A 13,892-nucleotide genomic window follows, 5' to 3' on the forward strand; every position below is an offset into this window, starting at 1 on the left:
GATGTGACAGTCACATCAGATCTGAGTCAGGTGTTTACTGTGGTGGAGCTTAGGAAAGTTTTCCAGGTTACTTTAGAGTTCTCATTAACACAAAAATTATTGTATCCTTTTGGGGTATATTAAATCTGTTCTTTGTGAGAAGGCTTGAGAAGCTCAGATTTCTCAGACAGGGAAGGGAAAGCACGATACGAAATAATTTGGCTACTATTTCACAAACACCAGACTTTTTCAGAGTTTAATACGAAGTAAAGTGCCACCATAACAATTCAGGCCAGGTGAAATTCCTCATCATAATAAGTTGGTGGAGTGTTAAAATTCCCCTGGCTTCAGTTGATGAAACGTACAGCCAATTGAAATGGAACTCAAGACCCTCACACACATCCTGTTCCTGCATGGTGAGTTTAGTGGAAATCTGGTTACATGAAAAATGGGGACTGCTCCCTGGCCAGCAGGTTTCTCCCCGAATCCCTCCACTTACCAGCAGGCCCATGGCCTGAGCCAGGAGGAAGCTGAACCATTTTTTAGTCCTTCCCAGAACCGCATCCTCAGAGGCTGCCAGCAGGTACGACAGCCCAAGTTACTGCCAGCTGCGAGTGGGTCATTTCTGGGAATGCTGCTGTGGGGGTGGCTCTCAGGGTCCCTAAGTGGCACCCACTTGGTGTCCACAGGAGGTGTGGGTTTTATTGGCTATGATGTCAGAGCCGTCTTTACCTGCAGGGACCAGCCTGGGTGGCAACCAAGCTGGCTTTCTCGGAGTGTTTTCCAACCCCGGACAGAAAGGTGGCGGTTGAGCGGGTGCAGCTCTGACCGCTCCGGCTGAGGTGCCTCTTTGTCTGACGTGATTCCTGCGCCGGGGACGGAGACCACACGCTCATTTCACGGATGTCATGTACTGTCAGCTGTGGTCCACTCTGCATCCAAGATTTTATGAACTGGGCACTTGAGGGAGGCCACGTGGTGTACTGGTAATGAACATGGTCTCTAGAGCCAGGCGTCCTGCATCTGAACCTGGCTTTGCCACTGGCCGGCTCTGGGCCTCTGGGAAAGTTACTTACCTTCTCTGTACTTCATTTTCCTCCTCCGGAAAAGGCAGATAATGGCATCTATAAAGTGTTGTACTTGGCTAAGTGTGATTTGCTGTAATTATTGTGTGCTACATTGGTAGGGTGGTCTGATGGTAGGTTTTCCAGTTTGGGAAAGTACTGTGGGCTTCCTCCTGTGTGGGTGCTGACTATAGACAGGAGAGTTGTCTTCTCAAATCCATCCTTGATATTTTGTACCCACCACCCCACCCTTGCTTCCAGTACCTGCTCATTCCATCTTTTACCTTTGCTCCCTGCCGGGGATGTGTAGCTGGAATCAGTAGATGAAAGTCTGTGGCCTGACTTGGCCATGTGCTGCTATGTGAGCTTAGACAAGGTACTGAACCCCTCTCTGAGCAGGCATGGAGGATTTGGGACAACTTGAGGCTGCCAGGTATCTTGTACAGGTGGAGTAATTGTGCATTCTGTTTTCCCGAGATGATCGAGGAAGGAACACTTGTTGGGACTATCTGGTGGTTCTCTGGAAGCTAAGACTTACCTGATTGTCCCTTTGAATGAAAAAGAATCCGCCCCCCCCCTCCATACAGGGAGACGTGTGCTGGGAAAAGCACAGGGCAGGGTGGGGAAGGATCCAGAACACGGGGGTCCACTGGTGCTGTACCGGCTGCGCAGGACCCAGCAGAGTACCAGCCAAAAAAGATGGATTTTCCCTCCTGCTTGGTCTCGTGGTACTGAGTGCAGTAGGGGTTTCTGTTCCCGCTGTCTTCGCAGTGACCCTGTATTCCTGGAGTTGTGCAGCGAGCAGAGCCGTCTTATTTTAAGTGCTGACAGTAGCCACGACGTGAATACCCATCCCTGTTGACCTCTGATTCTCAGCTTCCTGTCTTGGCAAATAAAAATCTTGGCCCAAATGAACTTGTGATTTCTTTCAGCTTTAATATGATACAAAGGGATACAGATATACACTCCCTATTCTTACCACCTGGTTCTTCTTCGTAGTACTTGATGCAGTCTTTTTAGATTTTGCTTTGGGTTTTTTGTTCTGTTTTTTACATACTTCTTTTGTGTCTCCAACACCTGCATCCCCATTTTGAGGCACCTAGAAAGGATGCTGCCGTGTACAAGGACAGCAGCACCAGATCTCATCTGGCACATTTTAGGTGTTAACGAATATACGCGTATGCCCACATAGACACCTGTAACCAGGCATTATAATATAGTTTCATAAATTTGTCTGTAGAAACTGAGTGATCAATTATTCTTTCTTTCCTCACTTACTCTCCTCCCCAGTATACAGCACATTGTTATTTGAAGATTCAAAGACTAGAATTAAGAATGGTTATATAGGGAGTTTGGGATTGGCATGTGTACACTGCTGTATTTAAAATGCATAATCAACAAGGACCTACTGTATAGCACAGGGAACTCTGCTCAGTATTATGTAATGACCTAAATGGGAAAAGAATTTGTAAAAGAACAGATACATGTATATGTGTAACTGAATCACTTTGCTGCACACCTGAAACTGAGACATTACTCATCAACTATGCTCCAATATAAAATTTAAAAATTAAAAAAAAAAAACCCAAGGGCAGATGGGGAATCAATGGTTATATTTTCTGTCTTAAAACTTGCACAAAGTAGCGGTGCCCAGGTTCTCACCTTGTGTGAGCAGGTAGTATCAAGGGACAGTAACTCCTGACGTCAGAGGAAGCCCACAGTTCAGGGCTGAGGACACTTGACTGGGAAGGTGCTGTGCTGAGCGTCTGTGGTGTCGGTTGGATCCTTTTATATACACAGCGGAGGTGGTCAGCAGGAGGCAGACTCTAAACCTTAGAATTGTGCTCGCTCATATTATTGAGATTTCATATTGCTTTTATTATTTGGCCACAAAAATGGACATAATCCTTGTTGGCTTTAACACACCTACTAGTACTGCTTTCGCTATCCATCTTGCAAAGTATAAGACAAGGCCAGAGCTTAAATTAAAATCCTCAGCTTCTTATCTCCTTCCCACAGGAAAGCAAATCTGTGTTGAAAACCGTAAAATTAAGAGGAGAGCAAGGATAGCATAATTTAGCAAAAATTCATGGCACCAGATTCTGAGCTATATGACTGGAGGGATAGGTCAGACATTAAGAAGATGCTGCCTGCTAATGCAAGTTCCTTAAGGTGGTGCTCTGAAAATAAGAAAGGCACGTAAAATGTGCGTGTGTGTATAATATATATATATTTGCAGAAGATTTCTGTAATGCTTTACTCCTTTTAACTACCCTAAGAAAATATCTTTGTAGATCGTTTAAATTATGCTTCTTATGCTTCTTCTGAAAGGGAACTCGAAACAGTTATTCTCAAGTAGAGTTGAAATGCATTCATTTTAGCATTTGAGTGTTGAGATTTTTGCTTCCATATTTAAAGGGGTTTATAATAATAACATCCTTACACCCACCCACCCTCCACTTCCTCTAGCACTCTAAATTCCTTATATTTGAGAAGCTCATTCTGTGTACTTGGCACACTGTATCATTAACACTTGAAAAGCATGGAAACTTTTTTTTTTTAACCTTTTACACATTTATATGCATAGATGTCTGTGCAGAGGTGTGTAGAGAAAGACGTGTGGCTTTGATAATGGTGCTCTACTTAATAAACGCCAAGGGCTATAGGAGCTGTGCGAGCTCTGCTGTTAGAGGGGAGCTGGTAATTATAAAATAGGGGGAAATCTAGCAAGGAGAGCATATCATTGTCTAAAAAAGTGTGATTTTCCCCCCCTCGCTTTTTTTTAGTTCATAAGTTTCTTTGGGTGGAGGTTGTAATGATAGGGTGTAAAGAATTACTAACCATAAAGAGAATTAAGAGTTACTAGGATAATTACTCCTGATTTTCCTGAGGATGGTTCTTTCTGTTGGAACCACGTACTTCTTATACCTAATTTGTAAAACAACAACAACAACAAAAAGTGACAGAATCAGTGTATGGAGTGGGTGCAGCCATCACACACAGGTGTGTCATGGGTTCTCAGCCATTCAGATTTGTCCCTACGCTTTAAGCAGTTTACACTGTGCATTTTTCAGGGACTTACACAAAAGATGTTAATAATACATTCTTTTCTGGAGAAAGTGATTTCACATGTATTTTAGTCTGTAGAATAGTAACAGCCTATTTAAACTAGCATGGTGAAGGCATGTTTGAACTAGTGATTTAGAGAATATTTAGAATTCATTAGAGTTCCTTTTAAATTCATGAGTTACTTATTATTATATTTCTAAATAGATATTTTTCTGAGACAGCCTAAATTAGGAGATGAGTTTAAAATCAGAAACATATTGTGCATATAATTGTATTGAATTGTGTGTGGGGGGTAGTTTCTTTTAAAACAGTCCTCTAATTAGGTTAAACTGCCTGAGTCTTGTTTGTGTTACTGATTTGCTTAGTAAGCACTTTATTGAGGGGGCAGTATGCATGGGAGATTCAGCTTTAACCAAACAACAGAATTCCAGATTTCAAATTGAATTCCAAATGAATAACCTGAGCCTTTAATAAGTGTTGCTATTATGTAGTCTTAGAATTTCAAATTAAATAGTATAATTTATTTTTAAACAAATAAGAGACATAAATATGTTAAATATAAATGTCAACAATTTGAAGTGTTCTTACAAGCTATACTTCACATTATGCAGTTAAACCCAAGATTAGAAACTCCGTTTTATCTGTTAATACTTTTGGAACCTAGAGGAACTGAAGATGAGCTAAGCAGCTCTAAGGCATAATAAATGATGGTCATGTTTGATTGGCGAAACTATAGAACATGAAAAAATGGTATAATTTGGTTCTTAAGGATGTACAATTCTGTTTGTGTGCGCATGCTCAGTCGTGTCCAACTCTTTGCAACCCCATGGACCCGCCAGACTCCTCTGTCTGTGGGATTCTTCAGGCAAGAATACTGGGGCTGGTTACCATTTCCTCCTCTAGGGGATCTTCTCGACCCAGGGATCGAAGCCACATCTCTTGTATCTCCTGCATTGGCAGGCGGGTTCTTCACTAGCTGAGCCAGATTTACTGCTCTACAACTCTAGGATTATGAATTTTATAAACTAAGATGATGTCATTACAGCAAATTTATATATACGAGGTTGTTTAAAAAGTTGCCTTTCAAGTTGGAGTATTTATTCATTTATCTAGTCATAATGTTTATTGAATGCCCATTTTATGCCAAACATATGTAATGAATAGAGTTACTAAAACATTCATAACTTTTGCTCCAGAAACTGTTTGTTGACTTTAAGCTAAGGAGATAATCCAAAAGGGGTGTAAGTATGTATGTATAGAAAATTGATGTCATGGAATAATAGTGACCAATCTAAATCTCCAAAGGGACCTTGGTTAAATAACTGATCGTTTTCTTGGTGGGATATTCATGTACTCAAGGCGTATTTAACATGAGAAAATCCTGAAAATCGTAAGTGGGTAGAGCAGATGATTTCAGTTGTTTAGGTCTGGAGATAATTCTTGGTTGACTTTTGAGGAGAGAGGAGACAGGAGCTGGGAGTCTGTCTTAACTGTTGTCCTTGTGGTTACTTTGCAGTCAAATAAAGTGCCCGTGGTGCAGCCATCCCACGCGGTCCATCCTCTCACCCCTCTCATCACGTACAGCGACGAGCACTTTTCTCCAGGATCACACCCGTCACACATCCCATCAGATGTCAACTCCAAACAAGGTGAGAGCCTTGCTGCCCAGGCCTCTTTGGAGAAGGAAGAGCCTCGTCTCACCAGTCTGAGTGAGCTCACCGGTGCCTCTGCTCATGTCGTAACACATGTGTAGGAGATAAGAGTAATGTATTTGATAGCAATTTTTAAATAAGCATACAAGAATTTGTTATTGGCCTTTTCTTTTTCGGGATTAAAAAAAAATAGTGAAGGGTCATTTTCACCGTGACAGCTCTGAAGATCTATGATCACAATATAAACCGATATGTTGTGAAAATATATTACAAATTCAGTCCTCAGCGCCCCCTGCCATATTCATTTATTTCAGCATGTACTACGTGTTGATGATAGTACTGAAAAAAAAAGTTAGAAAAGGGACAAAGTAGGAGGTGTTTTTCTTCAAATGTTATATTTTTGAGGCTTGTGATTTCCTTTGGTTTCAGTAATATCCCTGTTGTGTTTTCTTTTCTTTTGGTTGTTTCTCAACAAAAATTATATTTAAAGTACAAAGGGTTTCCCAGGTGGCGCTTGTGGTAAAGAATCCACCCGCCAATGCAGGAGACCTAAGAGACACAGGTTTGATCCCTGGGTCAGGAAGATCCCCTGGAGGAGGGCATGGCAACCCACTCCAGTATTCTTGCCTGGAGAATCCCATGGACAGAGGAGCCTGGCGGCTACAGTCCATAGGGTCACAAAGAGTCGGACACGGCTGAAACGACTTAACACACACACACATAAAGTGCAAAACCATTTCTGTCTAAAGTCAAAACAGACTAAGTGTTGGTCGCTCAGCTGTGTCCAACTCTTCGTTACACCATGGACTATAGCCCACCAGACCCCTCTGTCCATAGGATTTTCCAGGCAGAAATACTAGAGTGGGTCTGCATTCAAAGCAACATGAACCTTATTTTGCTTCTCTACACTGTTACCAAGTTCTGCTTCTGTATCGTTTACAGAGAAACATACATCATAAGAAATCTCAAAAATCAAAATGCCTGTTTGTAACCTGAGGCGTGAGGGTTGGTTTGGTTTTCGGACGGACACAAAGCACAGGTTCTCGCAGCCCCCTGGTCCCAGCATCCTCAGGAAGACCTTGAGAGAGGGGCAGTGTGTTCACAGGGGAGCCCTTGCTCTCTTCATGCACATACATACTTGGACCTCAGCAGAATCTTGAGGTGTTCAAAATGAAAGATCCTGTAAAGCCATGTGAAGGCAGAGAATGTAAAGGGTAAAGGGGTCAAACATGCCTTCTCCAGCACTTCTCCCTTTTGTCCAGCCCTATCTTTGATGGATCGTGAACAACAGTATTTAGTAAATGTGTTAAAATAACAGTGAAGTTCAGAGGTTGAGTGTTTTTCTCACCTCTCTGAACACTTTTAGGTTAAATATATATCATCTTCATTTCCCACCTTTATTAAAAAGATGACTCTTTGACAATTTAGTAGGACTTTGCTTGCTTGGAGCCCCAGTAGATCTTCTTAGAGAAGGCAAGAATCATTGTGGCGGATGTTTCTGGGTTTGTCTCTGTTTTATTCTCATTTCCAGCCCTTTCTCTCCCATACTTCCTTTTGTAAAGGACCTCCAAATAATCAGAAACAACAGAGGCAGATCTGTGAATATGTAGTGAGAAAGGAAACTTAAGACAAGTGTCTTAGGAAGAAAGCTGAGTTTGAGAGGAAAGCTCGAGAATGTGACCTTGGGTGTGGCAAGTTTGAGGTCCCTTTGGGATGTCTGAAGGGAAATGTGCAGGTCACAGTCCCAGCGCAGGGCCTAAGCTAGAGATGCATGTCTGGGGACCATAAAGATACGGATGACAATTAAAGATAGGTGTAAAAACCCCAGACAAGCTATTATCAAAAAGAATCCAAGAGTATGTTTTATTTAGTTTTAAACTATTTCTTTACATAACAATTACATAGTATTTACCTTATCCCAGTCCCCGTTCAGAGCACTTTGAAATGAACTTACTTAAAAGAATAACATTATAAAAAATTTTAAAAGAGTAACACACGATAGTTCAGTAGTTTTTCTCTCACAAATTCTAGGAGAGTTTAGTTTTTAAAACAGAAATTTTTCTAACTGGCTACCAATTACAATTGCGTTTTCTCTTCTGTTTCCATATCTTACTGCTACCCTACCTTGTTTTACCTTAATAATTGTAATTTATCATTACTCCTCAAACCTTTTCTTTTAAACAAACTTTTCAGAACTAGAGAAGGGACTGGGGGCATGACCAGAAACTGCTTGCAATTTCTTTGAAATATTTTGTGCTAAAAATCTGTGATTTTTGCATTCTACTCTATGATACTGTTTGCTTTTGTTGTAATATAAAAATCCTGTTTTTAATTACTTTTTTGTCATAGACTTAATGTATCCCATCACTATGTAGGTAGGGGGATATAAAACCTTGGTTTAAGAATCAATTTACATGATCTTGAGTTTGTATCATTCCACTTGGGTACAATCATCACCAAAAAATAAGTATGAGGGAGAAAAGTCTAACACTTACTGGGTCTCTCAGCTTTACTCTTCTCTCCCCTGCCTGCCTTTTGGTTCTATCATGTACAGCTGGTTACAGCATGGTGGTACTAAGCTGCTGATTTCAAAGTTCCTGGGAGGCTGGTTAGCTTTATCCCCTGAAATAAAAAAAAAAGAAACTCATGTTCATACTCTAACTCTAGTTGGGCTTATTCAATAAATACAAACAGTTTGTCAGCAGAACACATTCTTATTTTTAAGAAAATAGCTTTAGGTTAATTTCCTGTTAGGAATCACACTAGTTTTTACGCACGTGTGTTAGGGTAGGGTGGTGGGTGCAGGTGTAGGTGTAAGAAGAAGAAAGGAAGCTAATATCCATCATTTTGTTCCTCTCATTGTGTCTGATAAAAATGTTAAGAGGAAGAGCTTTTAGGAAATACTGGGTTTATGTACCTGTTTATGTACTTGTGCCCTTGTAAATAACAGCAAACATGCAACACAGCACTTAGCAGGCACTTTTCTTTATTATATATGAATGCATGTACTTCTCAGAACAACCTCTATTTCGTTTTTATTCTGATTCTGCAGAATAAGAATTAAACAACTTCCTCAAGAACATACAGTTAGTGAGTGGCAGAACTACTGTCTCCATGCAGTCTGAGAGCAGAATCATTTTAGCTGTATTTATAAAAGTTAAAAAATTTAAGGATGTACTGCATATAGCCTCCAGCATATATACCGTGCTTAATCACTCAGTGGTTCCATCTCTTTGTGACCCCATGGACCATAGCTCTCCAGACTCCTCTGTCCATGGGGACTCTCCAGGTAAGAATACTGAAATGGGTTGCCATGCCCTCCTCCAGGGGACCTTCCCAACCCAGGTTTCCCCCATTGCAGGCAGATTCTTTACCATCTGAGCCACCAGGGGATCCCATATAATAAGTGCTCAATAAATACTCGTTAAATAAATGCTGTGTGGCACAGGAGTTGGTAGAGAGGCACACACTTTTAGGAATCTTTGGAAACGGGATCTTAAGACAACAGTGAGCTATTTAGAAAACACAGATCCACTTTCTTCTGCTCGTGTAATGACCTAAGCCATACCGTGTGTGTGCGTGCAAATGGCTTATAGTACTGACCCGGCGTGGGTAATGTGTCCTTTTGTTTCACTTGTTCGTTTGTTTAGTCACTCAGAATTGTATTCAGAGCCTCCTCTGGGAGACAGCCATGGTTTGATACACAGATAAGGGAAAAAATGTTCTCTTTTTTCCCAGCAGTGTATAAGCTCATACAGGAAATCATTTGCACAAACTCACCGTAAAACATAATGAAGAACATCTTAAGTACCATGTTAAAAGTACAAATAAAATGTTGTAGATTCTAAGAAGAAAGACTTCTCACAGCAGTAAGAGAGAATAGTTCATGAGAGAAAGTTATCTGAAATATGAGTAGCATTTTAATAGAAACAGTCAAATTAAATACCCAGCATAGGAACTAGCATGTAGCAGGTGCTAAGTAAATGGCAGTTCCCTTGTTTGTTTTTAAGCAGTAAAATCAAATCCAAATACGAAAAAAAATTGTGTTTTTTGTTCTGTCAAGTTATTCCTACACCAGATCACAAATGCACTGTTGTCAGTGTGCTTAAAAACACAGATAGTGTGGAGAGCATGTTTCAAGCTCCTCTGCTCAGAGACATGTGACTGAAAGCAGTTTGTTTCTCTGCATCCCAGAAATAAGATCCCAGGACAAGTCATATTTTTTAGGCACCTGAACAGTCACTTCATCTCCCTAACAAAGGGGTTAAAGTAGACCATTCACACAGTTCAGCCTCTAATTATGATTTCCAAGTTCAAGTTTCCACAAAGTTCCCAATGTTCTTCTGTGTTGGTCAGGTTTTTCTTTTCAAGACTGAGCAACCCCCCTGCAGAACGAGAGCTGTGGAGAATCTGGAGATGAGGGAGGCAGCAAGTTGGAGAGACTGCCCTATGATTCTGCTATGTGCCCCCTGGTGCCCCTGCCTCCCCAGGCCCAAGTTAAAACAAATCCCAAGGGCTCCTCTTGTGATCAAAAGAAGCAGTATTGACAGCTTTTTTATAAAGGGAGTTTATGGTAACTCTGCTAAAGTGAACTCCCAGCTTCCATAAAAACAGTTGCCAGGGGCTCTGCTTCAGTGAGAGAGAGTAGATCCACAGAACTGCCTTAGGTCCTATTGTATGCAATGCTTTTGGTGCATTGATGATATAAAGGAATTAAAAAAAATACTCATTAAATTTGAAAGTGATAAGAGATGAAAAAAGAAGATTTTAGACTCCTTTTAAAAACAGCAAAACCTGAGATGATCTCATGTAAACTCCGTCAAAAGAGATTAAAGACCTTTCTCCTTCCTAGCTACTTCTTCTAAGAGTTAAAGAATAGTTTGTCCTAACTTCAAAGTCAAATTAACATCAACTTTGAAGACAACACTTCTTAACCCATTCCCATATGCTCAAGGCCTTCAATATCTTTTAATATCCAATTGAAATTCACAGACATTTTGAATAGTATAAAAGCAGAATACATAAAGAACATCTGTATACTCACCTGATTTTGCATATGAGGCAATATAATTATAGCCACTGAATGTATATTCGGGTTGTTAAACCTGGGGATATATGTTTATACAGGATAATGCTCTTTTAAAGCCAGATTAACTGTGTAAAGAAACTCCTGTGGCTGTCTTCTGTTCAGAATCACTTTCCCCCAGATATGAACATAACGTTTTGTTTTGCTTTTTTACGTATTCACCGTACCCCTTCTTTCCAGTACTCAAGGTAAGATGTAGACAGAGATGTCAAATGGGACTAGGATTAGGCGTGTTCTCTGGGTGGTTTCACAGCAGCAGGGTAGTGTGCTCCAGGGAGTGTGAGCTTGAGAAACAGTGTGGCACACTCGTTGTCTGTGGAGTACAGCTGATCCAGACCAGCCTGACCTCAGAGCCCAGGGGACTCAACCCAGTGAAGAGCCCCGGTTGGAGCTGCAGTGCCAGAGATCAGATGAATCATATCACGTGCGACCATTATGGGGCTGCAGATTATTTCCAATTAATCTTTGATCCTCTGAGGTATCACATTTCCCAAATCTATGTGCCCATAAGGGAGCCAGTGAAGATCTGAAACGAGCGATTTACCTAATCCTTGAACACCATGGCAGGCCTTCTGCTTATGAAGTGCTGTCATTCTACACAAAAACAGTTGTCTACCATTTTCCTGACCAGTGTGAAATGATGAGCGCAAGCTTAAGTAGTTTTACAGTCTCGTTTTGATGCTCTTTTACTCACAGTATATTTACTGTTTTAGGAGCCCCTCAAGAGGTACCACCTTCAGACGTGTTTTCTCAGATGCTGAAATCTTGAGTAAAGATAACAAACTGACTTCTGTTAAATCAGAAAAATAAATATTGTCTCATTCTCCACCTTAAGTTCTAATGACATAATGCATTTTCTTGCCTTTCTATTTCTCTCAGAAATCGAATGTCCTGTGAATCTTCCTCTCCATTGTTCTTTTTAATAGGCATGTCCAGACATCCTCCAGCTCCCGAGATCCCTACGTTTTATCCCCTGTCTCCGGGTGGTGTTGGACAGATTACCCCACCTCTTGGCTGGTAAGATCCTTCTTGCAACCTGCAGCCAGGCGTCTGAACATATATCTTCTACTCCCCGTTTATGGAAATTAGCTTTATGAATAATAACACTTGTGGAGTTGAAGAAACTTCAACACATGAGGTGCTAACTTTATTTCATTTCAATTTAAAAGATTAAAAGACATACAGACTTTGAAATGGACTGAGTCCGTTTGCTAATATGTGTAGAAAATGACTGTGTAGCATTCGCTTTGAAGCTTATAGTTTTATGGATTCAGTTTGTGGCTCTGGGCATTTACTATGCCTGTACAAAGTGTTCACTGTGGTCTTTCTTTTCTAGTTCTTTATGAACAACTTATATTTTTGAAGCACAACCTTAGATATATTGAATATCGATCTTTGCTTATAAATGGGCAGGTGACGTAAATGGCAAATAACTGTACAAATGCAAAAGCATCTTTTGAACTTTAATAAAGTAAGCACCAGTTTGAGTTCAGAGGAGTGAAAAACAGACAAATGGACTTTATCCTTTCAGAATCCAAATGTTCTCTATTTTGTTGTTTCTGAAAGATCCATACCACTGTTTTCAGGTTTTTTATAATTATAAAGGTAAAGAAAAAGAAATGTATTTAGGGAAGAAACAATCACTTCATACAGTGGAGCCTATTTTTATCATTTTATTGTTAGTTAGCACATAGCTTTCCCTGCCCTCACTCCCATTCCTCTCGCCCCACTGCTCACTCCAGGGACAAAGGGCTGCACCTTCAGCAAACGTTTTCTCTCCTTTCCTTCCTGACTCTGTGTCCTTACAGACCCCTGGAGAAAGCCCCAGTCTCCCTCCCTCACATCCTGACATTATCTCTTCTTCATAAGGAGGGCTTATCCTGTCATGGATATTCCAGCTTTCTCTCTTCTCTTTAGCATTAACTCTCGCAGTCAATAACTCTGTTTGAATTTAATTGATTATGCAAACACTTCCAAACCTACATCAATTATTCTGTCTGAATTTAGCTACTTAAGGGCAGTAATCCTGGGCTGAGTTCCATCAGTGGCATCTGGAAATAAAGACTGTGTAAATGAAAAATGTGACATGTAGGAAACACAGAGGGAGAGATGGAATTCTCAGAGCAGAGAGAAAATAACTCCAATGAATTGATCTTTTATTTCTTGCCTGCAGCATGGGTGTAAGGGTGGGAGGTGGGGTGCAGGGTTTTCAAAAATGTGTTCATTTTTATATAAACTTTTATTTCCTCCTTTCTTCCCTTCCCTGAAGTTCTCAAAGATTCTGATAAAGAATCCATTATCCTAAAAAGAATAGTTCACCATTCTCAGCTTCTGTTATATTCAGTAAGAGCTGTTTACACACCTACTTTGTTCAAAGCATCAGTGGGGCTGGAGAGGGGCAGGGGCAGGAAGCGAGTCATCCATGGACTGCAGTGGGAGAGTTCCTTCAAGGCACTAGTGATGCTTTGGGTGGGCGGAGGGTGAGGAAGGGAGGCAGTTGGGTGACTGAAGCAGTACCCCCTTCGTAACACGCCCCAGATTCTGGTTGAGGGCCTCCCTTCATCAAACTCTGGTTGCTGGTTGGTAACTCGTGTTTTGTCATTGATGGGTTCCTCTCTTCTGTGACCTCAGGCAAGGTCAGCCTGTGTATCCCATCACGGGAGGCTTCAGGCAGCCCTACCCATCCTCACTGTCAGTCGACACTTCCATGTCCAGGTAGGTGGGGGTGGAACCGGCGCGCCAGGACAGGCTGCTCTTGCGCGCTTGCGTCTCGTGCGCCTCTGCTTGCCTCTCGGCCCAGCGGGTGCACAGCTCAGCCCGCGTCTGTCTGCGCAGGGTGCCTGGCTCCCACACTAGGCGTCCTGGGGAGGCCCGGTAGGAGCCAGACTCCACGCCCCACAGCACCAGCCACACCCGTCAGGCAGACGGACCCAGCCCCGCTGGAGACCGTACCTCCTGAAGACTGCACCGCCCCCCGACGGCGGGAGGAGAAACGTCCCCAGAGGGGACATCCTAGGAAGAGCTTGTTCAGTTCCAAACATG

General features: G+C 41.6%; 1 protein-coding gene across 5 annotated transcripts in view; it reads left to right on the plus strand.

Moving 5' to 3' along the window:
- The window catches only part of LEF1 (lymphoid enhancer-binding factor 1), a 116,478-nt gene that overhangs the window by 71,629 nt on the left and 30,957 nt on the right, over positions 1–13,892 (plus strand). For all 5 annotated transcript variants that reach the window (XM_010858557.1, XM_010858556.1, XM_010858561.1 and 2 more), the window contains 3 exons: positions 5,629–5,761; positions 11,777–11,867; positions 13,482–13,565. In XM_010858557.1, coding sequence (XP_010856859.1) covers positions 5,629–5,761; positions 11,777–11,867; positions 13,482–13,565 — 308 coding nt within the window. The remainder of the gene's footprint in view (positions 1–5,628; positions 5,762–11,776; positions 11,868–13,481; positions 13,566–13,892) is intronic.

Source organism: Bison bison, unplaced genomic scaffold (assembly GCF_000754665.1).
Source record: "Bison bison bison isolate TAMUID 2011002044 unplaced genomic scaffold, Bison_UMD1.0 scf7180017864389, whole genome shotgun sequence".
Classification (NCBI taxonomy): domain Eukaryota; kingdom Metazoa; phylum Chordata; class Mammalia; order Artiodactyla; family Bovidae; genus Bison; species Bison bison.